Genomic DNA, 17,742 nt, shown 5'->3' with positions numbered 1-17,742 from the left:
ACCTTTACGACCCTTTTGATATCCACGTTTTCGTTTTTCCAACCCACACCTAATCACAATGGCTGGCGGTAAGTTGTCATTCGTGCATCGCCCTCCCATGTGAGGACGAGAAAAACCCTTTCTCCGGAACAGCCGAGGTCGAACGGCGGTCGGTGTGGCAGCGCCCGCCATTGAGCTCGCGCGACGCCATGGGCAACGGCGGCGATGCAAGCGCTTTGGGGCTGGCGGACGGTGTTCTCGTCTTTCCTGGCCGGCGGACATGCGAGTTGTCATCGCCGGCGCGGCGCAGTGGTCGGATGTAGGAGAGGATTGCGCTGCGTCATTTTCAAAGACGGCGGTCAACTCCCACGCCACCCTGCCGCCCCCTGCGACGGCTCTCGATGCATCCGTCGCGGTGAATGGACATCTGTTCATTGTTGCGGCGTTTGCGCTCGCCGCCCGTGCGGCAGAAAGCTCGCGCCGTTCCGGGAATGGGCATCGACAAAATGACACCTTGAGTAACGTATGCTGACGTACGACGCCACCAGGTGACACCAAGAAGGGCGCCTCCCTCTTCAAGACGCGCTGCGCGCAGTGCCACACCGTCGAGTCTGGCGGCGGCAACAAGATCGGCCCTGCCCTGCACGGCCTGTTCGGCCGCAAGACCGGCTCCGTCGACGGCTACTCGTACACGGATGCCAACAAGCAGAAGGGCATCACCTGGGACGACGGCACCCTGTTCGAGTACCTCGAGAACCCCAAGAAGTACATTCCCGGCACCAAGATGGCCTTCGGCGGCCTGAAGAAGGAGAAGGACAGGAAGGACCTGATTGCGTACGTTTCCCCCGACATTGCCCCATCCCCCTCCATTTCCCCGGCCCCCTTTCATCTGCCGGCTTTCCAAGAAGTGCATCGACTGACATTGACTTTTCCACCCCTGCAGCTACCTGAAGGAGTCCACCGCTTAAGCGCTCCAGTGGCGGTGCGTGGCGGTGTGTATAACGATACGAACCATCTTTCCATTTTTGTGATAGACGGGGGACGCGGCGATTGTACTATAGAGCAACTAGAATAGTTGAGGGGCACCATCACTGCGTGCTTGTTGTACTACAGGATACAAAAACTCCTCTTTCGGCGGGATCCGCGCCAGCGTTCGAGTGCAGTGTTCGTTTGTGACCCACGGCTGTCCTGAAAACAAGCAGCCGGCGAATTTATTCTCGGCAACCCGAATCACGTTCTTGTAGTCGAATTCCTCAATTCCTCGATTTCCCCGAGTCCTGGGTGTGCGTAGCGTGGCGCCGGGCAAACCCTGTTCAGCCACTCCCGCGACGGGTGGCAACGGACTTTCCAGTTGCAACTCCATGGCGCCAAACGGTACAGCGGGCGGTGGCACACATGGCTTTGCTTGTTGGCTCCAAACGCTAAGAGCATTATTTGCAAGCCAGGCCTTGCGCTTCTGCTTCGTATAGAGCTACTTTACTACCACTTGTGCCTGCCGTCCCTCTCGTGTCTATCGCTCCCCTCGTTGCTTTCGTTACGTTTGTTGCGTTCGTTGCCAGTCTGGCCGGGATATTTGCAAAGAGAAGTCGTATGAAAGATAGTCGCATTGGGGGTATTTAATAGCTAAAAAGGCACCGTCTATCTATCCCTCGCTGGGCCATATATAAAAGCACAGATTCTAAGCGGCCCGCAGCCTATACGAATTGGGGTCCCTGACGCTCGCGCGCGTGTTTGCCAGGGCGTGCTGCCAGTCCGCAGCGTCGATGGTCTGCGGCCCGCCGGAGCTGGCCGCTTCGGTCCACCTATGGAGAGCGTTTTCGGCAGCTTTCGTGTGCAGTCCGGACAGGTCGGCGCCGCTAAAGTTGGCGCAGCGAGGGTCCAGGGCCACAGCGGCGAGGGCGTCGAGCTCTTCCTGCGTAGCGTCTTCGTGATTCGTACGATAAACGGCGCGCAAGATGTCGACACGTTCCGTGGGCGTCGGCAGATCGACGAGGAGTTGCACACTCAGGCGGCCGGGCCGAAGCATAGCTTCGTCGATCATCTCGGGACGGTTGGTCGTGCCGATGACGTAAATGCCCGTGCGGTCCTGAGCGCCGTCCAGCTCAGTGAGCAGGGCGTTGACAACACGCGCGCCAGAGTCGGTGGACGAGTTGTTGCGTGGGGGAACTATAGAATCCATCTCATCAAAGAAGAGGATGCAGGGCGCCGAAGAGCGCGCTCGCTGAAAGAGCTCTCGTACGGCGCGCTCTGACTCGCCCACGTACTTGTTGAGCAGCTCTGGACCGTTGATGAGAATGAAACTGGCTTGGGCCTCGTTGGCTACGGCTTGCGCCACCAGTGTCTTGCCGCACCCGGGAGGGCCCCAGAGAAGGACGCCGGCAGGCCGGCTAAGACCGAACTTGCGGTACAGGTCGGGGTTCTTGATGGGGCCGATGATGGACGTCTGAAGCTGTTTGCGAGCCGCCTCCATGGCACCGACTTGATCCCAGGTGACGCTCGGTATCACCGTGAATCCCTCTTTCCTCAGTGACGGGGTGAAGTTGGCGATGGCCGCCTTGAAGTCTTCCATGGTCACCGTGACCGGGCCTCGCGACATTTCGTCCACATAAAACTTTGTTTCGCTTTCCGAGGGTGCAAGGTCCCCGTTGGCAAGTTCAAGGTTGCTCCGTCCTTGGATTTGCGAGAACGCAGGCCACGGGATGCTTTGGGAAAGATGCCGGTCTGACGCCCTCAGCTCTGCAATCCTGGTGACGGCGGCGAGGTCAGCGCCTACATAGGCATGCGTAATGTTGGCGAGGGCTGCCAGGTCGACGTCATTTGCCACCGACAAGTGCCTAGTGCAAATCTCGAGGATGTCGCGCCGTGCCGCGCAGTCGGGTATCCGGATCTGGAACGTTTGCTCGAAGAGGCCGTACTCGCGTATAGCAGGATCAACATCCACGAGCCTGGAAGTCGTAGCCACGGCAAGAACCCGGGTCTGCTGTAGGCCCGATAGCCGTCTCATCTGGGCCGCAAGATACCTCCTCGCCTGACTGTGATGGTCACTGTGGGTCGACGCGCCAGGTCTTGATATATGCTGGTCGATGTCGTCGATAAAGACGATGCTTGGCGCGAGGCTTATGGCTGTGTCAAACGCTTCCGCAAGACTCTTCTCCATGCGCTCGGGATTGTCGAAGCAACCGTCGAGGACAACCAGCGCTGCATCGAGCCCTGACGCCAAGTTCTTGACGGCCGTCTTCTTTCCCATACCCGAAGGCCCAGATATGAGGAGACCAGACACACGTGATCCAGGGGACATCTCCAACGGAAGAAGTGCGTGCCAGGTCAGCTTGAAAAGTTGCCGCAACACATCGTCAAAACCGCCCACCGGACTACGGCTGTCGCCCTGCTCGACGGTGAACCGTGTCGGCTTTTGTGTCTTTTTCAGCGGCGCCTTGTCCTCTTTGGGCCCCGGGGTGGTCACTTCGCCGGCAGGAGTGTCGGGTCCGCTAGCACGATCATCCTTTCCGTCAACATCAGACTGAAGGCGACGCTTCTTAGTCGCCGGCTGGTCACCAGGCGTGTCGGCCGGCTTGGCGTTGGTCTTCCACAGCTTGGTCATCTGGCGGTTAAGCAGGAAGCGCTCGTCTTGGGGCTTCGCGGGTTCGGGAGCGTCGAGGGCGGCTTCGGAATCGTCCGACTCGTCGTCTTGGGCTTCCTGCTTGCGGATCTGCAGGACACGGTCGATGGCATCCTCGAGCGGGCGCTTTTTCAGCCTCGCGATGCTCGAATTGGACCGTTTTATAGCATCGTAGGCGGCAGATACTGTTGTAAAGTTCGTATCGAGCTTGTTTAGTATTTGGTAGACATCCCGCTCGAGGTTGTTGCGGAAGCCCACTCGAGACGGCATGACGGGCGCAAAAAAAAATAGAAAGTCGACGTTGCGAACCCCACGAGAAATTTGGTGGGGTCTGCCTACCTTATGTAGCGTGGTTGGCGCTAACCTCAGCACACTTGCATGCTGGGGACCGCCGATAAAACCTTGTGATATAGGGCACCGTCACAATTGCCGGAAGGGGTCACGGGTATAATCTTTGCCGTAATTGTCTAAAGAAAAAAGGACGTCTGTATTAAAATTGTACTGTCATGACTGCATTCTCCCCTTCGGTCGGTCCTGTTGTTGGCGCTTTTTCGAGTCTGGTGTCCCGTTGCTGGCTGTCATACCCGACATGTGCAGATTGGTGCAGTGACAAATTCAATGTCGTTCAAATCCGAGCCATGGCTCATCTTTGCGATGGACAATGAACGAAAATGGACAGTCGCTCTTTTGCGTTACTGACTTTCTTCTCCCGATGGTCTGCTTGAACTGGAGAAATAGATACTCTATTTCCGCTGTTAGAGGTAGGCTCTTGCTGCGACGGCTATGTAGGATCGTGGGCAGACAAAAAGATGAGTCGCTTGTCGCCAGTGTCTAGCGCTACATCTGCACCACGCATTTTGACGGCCCCCGCTAACGACACACCGACCGTGCTGCCGTCGCCGTTCCGCCGCGCGCCTCCAAAAGCGCCGCGATGACGATTGCCCACCGCCGCGCGACAACCCACCTCCGACACACCGCACGCCCGAACCACAGGTAACTCTGCGGCGGGACCGGCGCCGGCGCACGACACCATGGGCGGCAACTCGAGCAAAGTCACGGCCCAGGACAAGTACGTGAACTCCCTCACTCCGTTCGCCTGGCTGCGTGCGCATCCACAGACGGGGCGGGGGAGGCAGTCAAGTAGTCGCGTGCCTGCGGCCGAGAGCTTCAGCTGACGCGCGGAACCAAACTCACAGGGCCATTCTGGACCTCAAGATCCAGCGCGACCGGTTGCACCAGTATCAACGACGCATCACGGTGCTGACGGACAAGGAGACGGATATCGCGCGGCAGATGCTGGCGCGCGGCGACAAGAAGCGCGCACTACTAGCCCTGCGCCGCAAGAAGTACCAGGAGACGCTGCTGGCCAAGACGGACGCCCAGCTCGAGCAGCTCGAGCGGCTAACGTCGAGCGTCGAGTTCGCCCAGATCCAAAAGGACGTCGTTTTTGGCCTGCAACAGGGTACGAAAGTCCTGCAGGAAATTCACGCCGAGATGGGCGGTATCGACAAGGTCGAGAAGCTCATGGGCGAGACGGCCGACGGCATCGCCTACCAAAAGGTACGTGTGCCCTCCCTCCTGCTGCCCTGCCCTACACTTTTTTTGTCATGTCCCGTCTGGGTGATGTGAGAATGAAAAGGCTGACTGGTCGAACAGGACGTCAGCGAGATGCTCGGCGGCCGCATCTCCAACCAGGACGAAGAGGATGTCGAAGACGAGCTGGCCGCGCTGCAGGCCGAGGTCGCCGGCGAGGGCGTGGCTCAGCAGCTGCCGTCCGTCCCGAACGCGAACCTGCCTGAGGCGGAGCGGCGCGGCGAGGGCGAACCGGCAGCGGCAGCTGAGCGGCCCGAGAGGCAGGCGATGCTGGCGTCATGACATCCGCGACGAGATGATGGACGGGCGCACACACGCGCAGAGGCATCGCTGCCAGGCAAGGGTAGTGGTGATGCATGATAGAGGCGGGCGGGCAACGACGATGACACACACACTACAGCGAGCACACTCGATACACATGGCGTTGAGGCATTTATCCTTCAAATCTCTAGCTGCAACTTTTGGTTTTCTCTTTACTCTACGCATCTGATTGCCCGCGATATTGCGTCCGAGGTAATTAACATTAGCTGCCGCCGTACTCAGCCGTGAGCTTGCGCATAATGGACATGGCGCCCCCACGGTACCCGCCCCCAAACATGGCAAAGTGGTTGAGGTGATGGTATCTGCGCGACGGGCGTCAGTCAAGGTTGCATGTGTATATGCACACGTATATGTACGTGTGTGGATGAGTCGTCAGTTGTGCGGGTCTGATAAAGACTCACAGCTCGTACAGGGCGACGCGGTCTTCCCACTCCTCCCTGGGCTCGGCCTTGGGCACGAGCTCGTTGTACTCGTTCCAAAATGCGGCGCCGAAGCCGCCAAACATGCGCATGATGCCGAGCTCGTACTCTGCGTGGCCATACACGGCCGAGGGGTCAAAGACGACCTCCTCGACGCCACCCGCACCGGCGATGCGCCCGCGGCCATGGTTCCCGCTCCAGAGGTCGCCGTGCACGACGACGGGCACCGGCGCCGGGCGTAGCCTTTCGCCGCCGAGGAGCCGCGGCACGACGCGCGAGGCGACGGCCTCGACGGCGTCGGCGAGGGCAGAGTCGGGGCCCTGGTTGCGCATCCCCGCGCGCAGAATCGCGCGCAGCCGGTTGTCGGCGTAGAAGTCAGCCCATGAGTCGCGCCAGCTGTTGTCCTGCGCCGTCTCGCCACAGCAGGTCGGCACGGGGAAACCAAACATGGGCTTGTCGAAACCCTCTGGAACAGGCGCGGGTGTTGTGTGCAGCTTGGCGAGCTTCGCGGCGAGAGAGAGGCCAGAACCGCCGCCGCCGCTACGACCGGCCGATGAGGACGACCCCAGGTCGAGGAAGTCGGTGGCGAGGAAGAAGCCGCCTGAGCGGTTGGACAAGGCGCCGTGGGCATAAGACTTGGGGCAGAAGTTGGGGACGGTGTCATGTATGGCGTTGAGCGAGGCGTGCTCGCCTATCGGCAACATCAATATCATCATTCGTCAGCCACCACCATGGCGAGGGAGCAAGCCAGCGCGGGCAGCGGGAAGCATCGACGGACCACGGAACATGAGCTCGGCGTCCTTGCCGGTGCCTGTCTTAACAAAGTAGTGCCTCTGCTGGCCATCGACCGTCGTCGATAGCTTAAAGGTGGAGGCGAAGCCCGAGCCGCCATGTGAGGCAATGGTAGTGTGGGCGACATCGAGGCCCAGCGCCTCGAGGATGGCGGGGTCGACGGCGGGCGGTGCCATGGTGAGGTAAGCTATGCGGTCATGTGTGGTAAGCGGCGGCGCGTTACTTCGGGTGTTGTGCTGCGTAGTGTTTTTGTATTGTCGTTTGCGTTCTGTGTGAGAGTGAAGGTGAGGGTGAGGTTGAGGAATCAGTCGCAAGGGTGGGATGGGGTGACGTCAAGGAGGCATGATGCTGCCCCAGCATGTCATGCTGCGGTGTCAGTGACACATGGCAATGATGGCATGACGGATGCTGTATAGCTTTGTACATTGAGCACAGCGATAAGGCTACTTTGCAAGCAGTTTCAGCCATTGGGTATTATTAGTTTAGATATTCTATGCTATCCTTCCCCTGCTCATCACCGCCAGCCACAGCTGAGCAGCGCGCAGTGCCAGCTCGATTCGCAATGTCAGGCGCGTTCCCAGCCCCACAGTCCATGTGCTCGTCGGCGGTAGTAGTGGTCGACGCCGTAACGGCCGCTAACAAGGCGGGAGAGTTTTCCGGGCTTAGGTGGTTGGCAACCGACGATTCCAGCAGCCTCTTCAAGCCTCGACCCCCGGAGGCTCGCCCGGAATGCCGGCGGAGCCGCGCCGCCGCCCGCTGACCACCACCGCCGGCAGTGGGGAGGGCGGGCTCCACCGGCTTGGTCGCCGGGGTGGCCACCCGACCCCTGCTGCTCCAGGGCGCTACGGGGCACATGCAGTGCGATGCGCAAGCCCGCCGTCGTCACCGTCGTACTCGGGACAGAGCGTGCGGTGGTGGACAAGGGGTTGATATATGTTGTGGTCGTGTGTCTCGTCACAGTTGGAAAATGAACGAAGCCAAAATTCAAGAGTCCTTTTTTCTTGAGGAAAAAGGATGAAAAAGTCGCCCGCAGTAAAAACGCCGTGATGATAAAACAGGTCGAGAAGGCTAGCGCTTTAGAGAGGTATCACGCTTTGGCGCTCTGGGTGTGTGAAAGCACAGTGTGTGTGTGTGTGCATGTATGCATGTGTAAAAATGAGTTGGCAGACGGACGAACGGACGAGCGAACAGAGAGACCCAAGTGCCGCGTCTACTCTACTGCGGCGTCACGCGCTCAATGTGTGTCGTGGTCGTTATCGTCGTGCCGGGCTTGTCGGCGGCGCTGCTGACGGAGAGGGCATCGGAGTCTGCCGCCGTTGTAGTGCTGGACCTACGGCTCTCGTCGTCGAGGAGGCGGATGAACTGTTGCTGTTGTTGTTGCTGCTGCTGGTGCTGCTGGTGTTGCCGCTGCCTTTGTTGCTGGGCCACGACGTCGGTGCCAAGGTTGTAGCAGTTGGCGCAGGGGCATGTCGACGATGTGTTGAGAGGCGGCGGGGGCGTGCAGTGGCGCGCGAACCAGCTGGAGAGTTGAGAAGGCATGATGATGGCGGGTTGATGTGGTTTGTGAGATGGAAGTGCTTGTTGACCCTAGATGGGTATAAGTGTAGAGCAGATTCGAGTAGAGTGTAGACTGAGCAGAGAGCTTGTAGTTTGTGTGTGAGAAACGATGCTCTGATGAGTACAGATGTAGAACTGTGTTTAAGTGACGATGAGTCAACCCAAAAGCATTCATCACGACTTAGAGGGCACCGAGGGTATTTATATTTCCCCCCGTCTCATGCCAACACCCGCGACGACTCGCGAGGCGTCGCAGCTTTGCACACACACCGGCGCATCCCCGCTGGTCCCGTCCGGCATGGAGCTCCGCCGCGGCCGGCAAGGGAAGCAGGAAAAGCCATTCCCGGCGACGCACATTCTAGATGCATCAGGGTTGCAGGGAAAACGCCAAGACCGGGATGGTGGTGCCTGATTCAGACAAGAGCCCCCCAGGGAAACCCAACCAGGGGCGTCCCACTTTTTGGGGCTCTGAGAGCCTCTCTCTGACGTGCAAAAGCCAGGCCTGGGAAGCTACAGTTTGGGTGGTTGTTGCAGTGGGCAGGCAGCGTGCAATAACCGAGCATTGCCGAGCGCAGCTGGGTTTGCCCTGTTTTGATCCCCGTCCAGGTCCCTCATTGGCTGCGACAGGTACTAAGGTAGGTAGCTGTTTGCCTGCATCTCTCCCTTTGCAAGCTGGTACGTAGCTTCGTCGTCGACAACAACGACAATAAGGCCGCCCCTTTCGATGCTGCAAACTTGCAGGTTGGGACTCGTCGCCCTGCTTTGCCCAGCTCCCGGATTGCGTTGTAACACAAACCTGCAGTGGCGTTTTCTTTGCGGTTCCGGCACTGACATCGACAGTGGCACTCGGTCAGGACGCCACCCGCCGCCCGCTGGCGAGTCGTCGTTCGGGCTTGGGGTCCCCACTCGGGCGTTTGTCGGGATTCGCACATTCTCTCACTGGAGGTTCCAGGTCCCCACAGGGCTGCAGCATGCCTGCCCGCCTGCCTGCTTGCAACTTCTACAGGGCTCCAGGCTGCCAGCGCGGGCTGCTCCCGTAAGCTACGGCGCTCCGCCGCGCGACGACCCCCCCAGTCCCGGCGGACAATCGCCGGCCTGGCCTTCTAGAAGGCCAACAAGTTCCAGTTCCAGCGCACTACGACCGTGTAAGACCCGCAGTGCAATTGTCTGTTCCAACTTCTCCCGTCCGGCCCGCCTCGCCCGTGACGTCCATTGTTCGAATAATTCCGTTCTTTCTTTGCGTGCCATGCACACTGTTCCGTCTTGGGCAAAAGATCCGTCGTCGTCATTGTCCACGACGCCGTGCCGCGCCGAAGAGGCGCTCAGGCTCACATGCAAACCGGACGCCGGTCCGGTCTCCGAGCAAACGCCACACAATGCATGTTTGGGACGGCGAGAGCGGCAGGAGCTCTTGCACTCTCTCCCTCGCGCGCGCACACACATACTTGCCCCGATCTGTTGTTGGCAGTGCAAGACGAATTCAAGGGAAGAGTCATTTCCTTCACCGTAACGGGAAAGAGAGGCGAAAGAATGCGTACCCTTGGCTTGGGCCTGCCGCCACGTCACCAGGACATCTGCATTTCTCACTCCGGTGCCACCGTCCGCAAGACACCCGAGCGCAACGGAACCTGGACAACCAAGACAGCCTGCGCCTAGCCATGAACCGGGGGCCGTCCCACATCCCGGGAGGACCCCGAGAGAGCCCCCCGGTCGCCGCTCTGTTCGTGTGTGCTTCGTACGGGCAAGTGGCTGCATCCAGTCAGACGGTATCCATGCGAAGCTCGTTCCTCGTACGTCTTGTTTGCTCACCTTTTTTCGTTCATGCCGTGCGCTGTGACAAAGTCCCCTTTCGTCCGACCCGAGCTGTCCGACACGTCTTCCCTTGCGTTCCTCTCTGCAAACCCAGCAAATGCGCGCCTCCGTTTCCCGGAGGCTTCTTGTGCGACGCCAAACACAGCAGCCAGCGTTCTGGCCCATGTCATGTCTCTCTCGAGCCCCCTGGCCGGCACAAGATCCCATTCCACGTCCCACGACGAAGGAAAAAAAGCAAAGGAACTCACTTTCATTCTCCGTTCGTTCGTCGCACAATCTCGTTACCTACGGCCCCTCGTCCCGTTCGCTCCTCAACTGGAACGCCTGGGCAACGGCTCGTCGTCCGGATGCTCCGCCCCGATTCCCCGGTACGAGGGTCCTTGCAGCCTCGTCGCCGGGATGGCAGATCGAGGGATTGCGTCGCGCAGGCGAGACGGTGACGGACCAGGGGGCTGACGAGATTTTTCGCCTGACCATGGCCTTCACCGGGGACCTGTTGGGCGCCGAGACATCTTCCACTCACTCTCACGACAAATGTTCAGTCACAGCTTTTTCCTGAACAGCACCAGCAGACGCACAATCGACAGCCCTGTTCACGTCTATAAACAATAAGCATAGATGGCACTCAACACGTGTCCCCGACTCGTCCCATCGCGGAAAAGTTGATGCATGCTACAGCACAGTACACTCGCCACGCCCGACGCAGTCCTTGATCAAAGGACCTTTGCTTGCCCCCAATGAGATATTACACGCAGTGTCCACCATCCGTCCCGAGGCAGACATGCCCAACCAACCCTTAGATGCCCAGCGTGAACTCGACGCCGACATCAATGTCACGCGCTGCGGTCAATGGTTAGCAAACCATCACAGCTCGTACGCAGCAGAATCGTACTTACCCAGCTTGACAACCTTGGACAGCTGCACCGCCTTCTCGGCGGCGTTTTGCAGGTCGTCGATGGAGAAAATCTTCATGCCCGACTCGTTGATGAGCTTGTGTGCCTGCTCCACGTTGGTGCCCTGCAGACGAGCAATGATGGGGATCTTGAGGTTCAGCGACTCGGCCGTGTTGATCAGGCCCTGCGCGATGGCGTCGCACCGCACGATGCCGCCAAAGATGTTGACGAAGATGGCCGTCACCTTGGGGTCGCTCGTGATGAGCTCAAACGCCTCCTTGATGGCAGCGGGCGTGGCGCCGCCACCGACATCGAGGAAGTTCGCAGGCTGGCCGCCGTTGAGCTTGATGATGTCCATGGTGGCCATGGCGAGGCCGGCGCCGTTGACCAGGCAGCCAATGTCGCCATCCAGCTTGATGAAGTTGAGGTTCGACTGGGCCGCGCGCACCTCGTCGGGGTCCTCTTGCGTCGTGTCGCGCCACTCAAACACCTCCTTCTGGCGGAACTCGGCGTTGTCGTCGAAGCCGAACTTGGCGTCCATGCAGAGCACCTGGTGGTCCGAGGTCTCGGACAGGGGGTTGATCTCGATCTGCGTCATGTCGCGCTCGAGGAAGATCTTGTAGAGCTTCTGGATCGTATCCTTGGCTTCCTCGACGCACTGCTCGCTGAAGCCGAGGTTGGTGGCGATGGTGCGCGCCATGTCGTCCGTCACGCCCTTGTTGATGTCGACGTAGGTGGTGATAATGGCATCGGGGGTCTCCTTGGCGACCGTCTCAATGTCCATGCCGCCCTGAGACGAAGAGACGATGACGGGCGTCTGCGACCCACGGTCCATGAGGATGGCCAGGTAGAACTCGCGACGGGCAAATTTGCGCTCGCAAATGTAGACGGCGTTGCACAGGCGGCCACCGGCGCCCGTCTGCTTCGTGATGAGCTTGTGGCCGATCATCTGCTCGGCGAACATCTCCGCCTCGTGCGGCGAGTAGATGACGCGGACACCGCCCTTGAGGCCATTGTCGAAGGTGCCCTTGCCTCGACCACCGGCGAGGACCTGAGCCTTGATGACCATGTCCTCGGTGCCGATCTCCTTGGCTACATTCTTGGCCTCCTCGGCCGTCTTGGCCACCGAGCCCTTGGGCACACCAACCCCATACTGTGTAACGGATCAAGAGTCAGTATCTCGAATCGTTCGGAAGACGCGGCGTCGCCGGGCGGCCGGCGGGAGGTGCTCGATTTACCTTTCGCAGGAGGTCGGCCGACAGGTACTCGTGGATGCTCAGCGCGCGCCGTTGTTGCGCAACGCCGGGCAGCCTGACCGAGGGGGCAATCTGAAGCTATCGCGATGCCGTGTTAGGAGCTTGCAAGGGGCTTCACCGACGAGGTGAGAGAAAAAGACGGGCGGACTCCGGACGCACCTTGGTGGCATTCAGGGCCGACGCCAGGGCGCGGCTGCGACCGAACTTGAACATTCTGAGTGGAGAGGGGCGGTCGCCGTTGGAGACGTGGAGGGGTAGAGAAGGAAAGTTCGCGATGACCGCGACGAGGACAAAGAACAGAGGTTGCTTGCTCCGGCGATGAAGCAAACGAGCTCCATCAGAAACGATTCTGCCGCAAGCTCCAGCTGGACCCGAGTTTCGCCGGTGTGGCCCGGAAAAACATGGCTGCCGAGCCGCTAAAGCCGATGGAGCGCGCAGGTCTGTCGGTGAGCGCTCTGGGGGCAGGTGCTCCCTAGGCTACTTTCAGTGGAAGTCGGCAGCCGTAATAAGTCAGCCGTGGTAAGCGGGCAAGCTGTCAAGGAGCCAGTTGCACCAGAACGTGCCTGCCTGCTCTAGAAAGTCAATTCCAGACCTCGCGTTGATTAACCTGCAGGGGGGCAAGCAGCCGTCGCGCAGCGTCATTCGCCGCCCGCAGCTGCTCCTCACGCAACCCGTCTTCAATTGTCCTTCATCGCTTCGTTCATCCCCGTCATTGAACTCGGCTCTTGCGCCGATTTCCCGATCGACCCATTGCCGTCGTCGCGAGACGCCACATCTCCCACATCGCGGATCTCGTGCGACCCCGGCGCCTAGGCCCACCAGCAACTCGGACACTGCCCAATCCCAGAACTTGGTCGCTTTTATGCATCTCGTACAAGGACCACTCCCGACGCAGAGCCAGCTTCGTCACGGCTCGTAGCCACGCACAAGAAACCGACTGTAACCTGGCCCTTGTGCAGCAACGCCCGCTGTTCGACGATGCCATTCGCATCGAGTCCAGGTTCGCCGTCATGAGGTAGCTTCCTCAGGCGGTGCTTCAGCTCTAAGAAAGACAGTTCCCGACTCCCTGTGGCATGAAAGCCACTGCCGTGGTGGTCTTGGAGTCGCAAAGAAACGCCCCGCGCCTGCGCGGCTTGGGAACGCCGATTTTTCTGCAAGAATGAAATCCCTCGTTGTTCCTTGTTGGCAGTCTCAAGTTGTGTTAGTTGCACTTTTTTTCCTGCGGGGCTATGGCACCATGGATGAAGCGGTTGGTGGTCCAACTAGCCACAGGTCGGCAGGACGAATTATTAACGCGCGCAGAGCATCATGGTACTTCAAGTGAAGCAATGGGTCCGACGAGGCATGGACGATATGAAACCAGCTGCGGGCCCATGGTGCCCCCAGCTTGTTGGCTCTTGTCCTTCTCCTTCATCATCTGCCTTGCCCTCAATCCTGTACTCGCGTGTGGTCTCCTTCGTCACCGCTGGTGCTCACGGCTTTGTTGCCGGCTGCAACGCCATGCTCCTCCGACTCGATGTCTTCTTTGCTGGCTCCGTCTGTCTCTTCGCTGCACTTGTCTGGGCTCGACATCGGGCGGCCGATATCCGTATTCGACGCGCGGGAGGCACTCGCGCCCCAGTCTTGGCCGGCAATCTTTTCTCAGGTACCTTGCCTACCCCGCCGATGGTCACCCAGAGGTGTCCAGTGCTCCAAGGCTTTTAAATCGAGCTCGGGATTTCGAGGACGAGCTTTCATGAACTCTGTGACCTTAGTCCAAGCATCCTCGCAATAGCGCCCGTTGAGCTGACGAAGCGACAGCCTCGTGGTTCTATTTCAATGTAGGCAAGAATCAACTCAAAAACAACTTACCAAATTGGTGCAACAAAACCCTGGATGCCTTGCCGGGCAACCTGCACGCTGCCGAGTTCAGCTTAACAGGCAAGAAGAGGGTGCTCATCACGCGCGAACCCGAGCAGATCAAGGCCGTCCTTGCGACCAACTTCACCAGCTTCGGTCATGGTCCACAGTGGCACAAGCTCTGGGGGCCGTTCCTCGGCGATGGTATCTTTGCTATCGACGGACAGCAGTGGCATAACAGCCGTAGCATGATCCGCCCCATGTTTGCGAGAGACAGGCTTCGCAACCTGACGATATTCGACTACTGCACGAACAAGTTGCTCTCCAAACTGCCACGCAGCGGCGAGACGGTCGATCTCAAGGATCTGCTCTACAGGTGGTCTCTGGACGCCGCGACAGACTTTCTCTTGGGTGAAAATGTCGACAGCTTGGACAAGTTCGTGAAATACGGCCAGACGCCGCCGACAAGAGGCTAACATGTTCTCCTTGCAGCCCCGTTCACGACGTTGCCAACGCGATGACCGTTGCCCAGCGTATACAAATGTTGATATTCGTCCTCAAGTGCGCTGCCGGACAATATTCTGAAGCCTGTCGAAGGAGTGCTGACAGTGGAAAGCCCAATCGCGCCAATGATTCCCAAGGGGAAATACCTTGAGGCGATCCGATGCATCGAGTCATTCATCGAACCGATTATCGGCCGCGCCCTAAGCCTTACCGAGAGTGAACTGGACGAACTCTCCAAGTCGGACATGGATTTCACGTTTCTCCATAGCATCGCGCGATTCTCCAAGGAACCGAAAGTCCTCCGGGATGAGATTATGTCCGTGCTGCTGGCGGCAAGAGACACAACTGCAGCTACCATGTCGTGGGCAATGTACGAGCTGTCCAACTGCCCGGATGCGTGGGCGCAGTTGCGGCGAGAGGTCATCGACACGCTCGGGGTTGACCAACGGCCGACCTACGAGACTCTGAAGAACCTAAGATGCGTTAGAAACACCCTCAACGAAACGCTACGCATTCACCCAGTGGTTCCTCTCAATATGCGTCAAGCTCTAGAGACAACGACGATCCCTGGCGCACCGGGTGAGCCAAATGTCGTACTCCTCAAGGGGGACACCGTCACGATAAACACGTCTGGGCTACACGGGCGACAGGATCTGTACCCTCCCGCTTCAGAGACGTTTGTAGACCCCGCTATGTTCAGCCCGGACCGTTGGAATAACTGGACACCACGGCCATGGACGTACCTGCCGTTCAGTGGAGGCCCGAGAATATGCGTTGGCCAAAACTTTGCCCTCACCGAGATGGCTTATTGCCGTTGAGTGCTTCCCCGAGCGCAGAAATTGCGGGTGCGTTTGGCTAATCGATGATGCAGTGGTGCGCTTGGCTCAACGCTTTGAACGGGTTGAATATCGCGGGGACTGGGCCTCGCAAGCAACACGGGCTGACATTATTGCGACACCGGCGTTCGGGATTCCCGTGGCTCTATTTGAGCCTTCACTCACTCATCCGGACTATTAACTTTCTCGATCTCGAGCGAAGAGTTGGGCCTTGGACTAGTACGAAGTCATCCACAACCAGCCATTGCAGAGAGCGCAGAGCCAGGATAGGAGCGGTTTGCTAGCCACTGATGAGAATGTACATTACTACAGTTGTGTTCGACAGAGGCGCCAACAGAGCGGCGTGCATAGATTGAGGATGGCGACAATGAGCTGCTTGGGGCCGCTGGCTTGATCGTTTCTCTTCTCTGAGCGTCAAGATCCCCTTGCGACGGGCAGAGAAAGGCGAGGAGCAGATATTCACCGAGTCTGGCAAAGAGCAACTGCTCGCGTCCAGCAAGCGCGGTGCTACGAGAACCAGTACCCTCCAGCCGCCTTGGCCTCCTGAGCTGTGCTCGAGAGCTGTTGAGCATGATGAGCCGCTATGCAGCTCCGGTCATCCGACATCCGTCATCCGCCATCCGCCATCCGACTCGCCAAAGTCAAACTGCTTGGCGTCCACCAGCCAAGGTGCCTCCCCCGTGCCTGGCGTCGGCGCCCCTTTCGCGACTCCCTGCTGAAGAATCGTCCGCGACCACGGGGTACGCCATCGACGACATGAGTCGTTCGTGATGTGTTGTGCAGGGGGGGTATCTCGTACGTAACAGCGGACCCGTTCTTTGCCTCCTTGATCCTCGTCTGCCGGGTCTCCCCAGGTTTTGAGGCCATAGTGGACATTATCCGCCTGGTGGAGGTCCTTCCCCAGAGTCAAATGTCCACGCCTCGCCTCCATCCCGTGTCATCCAGCGATCCATTGTGAGCAGTGGAGTCTATGTCGCTTAGATGCGGGCCATGGGTCTCGCTGGGCCGGGACGTTTGCGGGGGCGGAGCTGTGGAGACCGCCGTCGCCGCCGCCGCCGTTTGTTCGTGAGACAGGCTCCATCCGCGGCCTCGATCTCAGGTTGCATCGATGACCCCGGATGCGGTTCCCACAACACGCGGTATTCGTCTCGTAATGCGGCTTTGTTCGCATTTCGTAGCTCGCTCCACCCCCAGATTCTTCCCCAGGAAATGGCTCATACAATGGAGTCGAGCCGTGCTAGATACACGCCTCAATGACTCGACGTTGTGATGCCTCGATGCCAAGCTGCGCCGGCTCCGGTGAGAAGAGACGAGCTTCCAGGCGGCCTCCCGGGACGGTGTCACCAGCCGAGGTGTGGGTGGCAATCAAGGAGCGATCAGCGAGACGTGCAGCCGCGAGGGGCGTTGCCGTTGCCGTTAGCGAGGTTCTGCGGCTGCACTGAAGCCTCCACCACAGGTTGAACGGCGGCCCTCCTCGGTGCATCCCATCACAGGCTTCATACTTTCTCACCACTGCTGTACATCATGGCACAGCTGGCCTCGTCTTTTTCTGATGACACTTTCGCATGAGCACGCAATATTGGATATCGACACGCAGTGCCCGCCGAGGTCAATAGGGCGTAGGTGCTGACTGATGGACATGCCCCACAGTCGACAGAGCTCCAGCTTAGGGCGCAGATGACACGAAGGGAGCAACCAGATAGCACTGTCAATGTCAAAAATTGCACGTGGTGTCAGCAGAAATGTCCACTTTGAAATGCTCTGTTTCCGAAAGTGAGGAGAGGTCTTTGTTTTCCGCGATGCATCTTCGGCTTCGAAGCGCGAAGAAAGTGCACAAACGCACCTTCCTGCTGCCGGTGGCAGGTGGCACCCTCCTGTCCCGCCAGGCTTTGACAGCACGCAACTGCGCAAACCGATGCAACCCCTCACAGAAAAGCCCCGGACCGAGACCACAGCATCTTTCATTCCACGAGCGGCAACATTGTCTCGCGCTCCCGCGACACAGGCGTCGCGCAGAGACAGATCTTCAGGGTCCAAGGCACAACGAAGCAAGACGGGTCACCAAAGTCAATAACGACATGTCCCGCCGAGTCACACTCCCTGGCGTGCAATCCGCCGCCGAGGCACTGCATCATCATTGTCACAGCTGAGGGTTCCGCAGAGTCAGAAGTGCAATTCTGGTCATTCATTCAAGCTAAAGGTACCTCCCACACTAAACCTCCCCTATATGGTATCTAGTAGTAAATGGTGTACAGCAGAAAACATGACGAAGGGAGTCATCTCTCAGGTGCGGTACGGCTCGACTCGTCGCCCAGCCAGCGC

At 59.0% G+C, this 17,742-nt stretch overlaps 6 protein-coding genes across 6 annotated transcripts; 3 read left to right on the top strand and 3 right to left on the bottom strand.

Moving 5' to 3' along the window:
* Positions 1 to 58: 58 nt before the first annotated feature.
* Positions 59 to 947, top strand: PLICBS_009247 (iso-1-cytochrome c; the record flags this gene model as incomplete). Its single annotated transcript, XM_018323773.1, has 3 exons — positions 59 to 68; positions 528 to 813; positions 923 to 947. The coding sequence occupies 3 exons, from the start codon at positions 59 to 61 to the stop codon at positions 945 to 947; spliced, it is 321 nt and encodes a 106-aa protein (XP_018176952.1).
* Positions 948 to 1,657: 710 nt separating this feature from the next.
* On the bottom strand, positions 1,658 to 3,868 carry PLICBS_009246 (uncharacterized protein; the record flags this gene model as incomplete). The annotated part of the gene is made up of 1 exon (XM_018323772.1): positions 1,658 to 3,868. One exon carries the CDS (start codon positions 3,866 to 3,868, stop codon positions 1,658 to 1,660), a length of 2,211 nt encoding a protein of 736 aa, XP_018176951.1.
* A 761-nt stretch (positions 3,869 to 4,629) lies between these two features.
* On the top strand, positions 4,630 to 5,473 carry PLICBS_009245 (vacuolar protein sorting-associated protein 20; the record flags this gene model as incomplete). Its single annotated transcript, XM_018323771.2, has 3 exons — positions 4,630 to 4,667; positions 4,795 to 5,158; positions 5,255 to 5,473. 3 exons carry the CDS (start codon positions 4,630 to 4,632, stop codon positions 5,471 to 5,473), a joined length of 621 nt encoding a protein of 206 aa, XP_018176950.2.
* A 241-nt stretch (positions 5,474 to 5,714) lies between these two features.
* On the bottom strand, positions 5,715 to 6,899 carry PLICBS_009244 (uncharacterized protein; the record flags this gene model as incomplete). Its single annotated transcript, XM_018323770.1, has 3 exons — positions 5,715 to 5,814; positions 5,914 to 6,622; positions 6,710 to 6,899. The coding sequence occupies 3 exons, from the start codon at positions 6,897 to 6,899 to the stop codon at positions 5,715 to 5,717; spliced, it is 999 nt and encodes a 332-aa protein (XP_018176949.1).
* Positions 6,900 to 10,888: 3,989 nt separating this feature from the next.
* Positions 10,889 to 12,454, bottom strand: PLICBS_009243 (succinate--CoA ligase [ADP-forming] subunit beta, mitochondrial; the record flags this gene model as incomplete). Its single annotated transcript, XM_065601593.1, has 4 exons — positions 10,889 to 10,932; positions 10,989 to 12,138; positions 12,224 to 12,313; positions 12,401 to 12,454. The coding sequence occupies 4 exons, from the start codon at positions 12,452 to 12,454 to the stop codon at positions 10,889 to 10,891; spliced, it is 1,338 nt and encodes a 445-aa protein (XP_065457665.1).
* Positions 12,455 to 13,741: 1,287 nt separating this feature from the next.
* PLICBS_009242 (uncharacterized protein) lies at positions 13,742 to 15,402 on the top strand (the record flags this gene model as incomplete). Its single annotated transcript, XM_065601592.1, has 4 exons — positions 13,742 to 13,886; positions 14,042 to 14,516; positions 14,573 to 14,641; positions 14,697 to 15,402. 4 exons carry the CDS (start codon positions 13,742 to 13,744, stop codon positions 15,400 to 15,402), a joined length of 1,395 nt encoding a protein of 464 aa, XP_065457664.1.
* Between the last annotated feature and the right edge of the window lie 2,340 nt (positions 15,403 to 17,742).

This window comes from Purpureocillium lilacinum (assembly GCF_023168085.1).
Source record: "Purpureocillium lilacinum CBS 284.36 DNA, scaffold_7, whole genome shotgun sequence".
NCBI classification, from domain to species: Eukaryota; Fungi; Ascomycota; class Sordariomycetes; order Hypocreales; family Ophiocordycipitaceae; genus Purpureocillium; species Purpureocillium lilacinum.
Note: the sequence above shows the minus strand (reverse complement) of the source record. Positions and strands in the feature narration are given on the sequence as shown.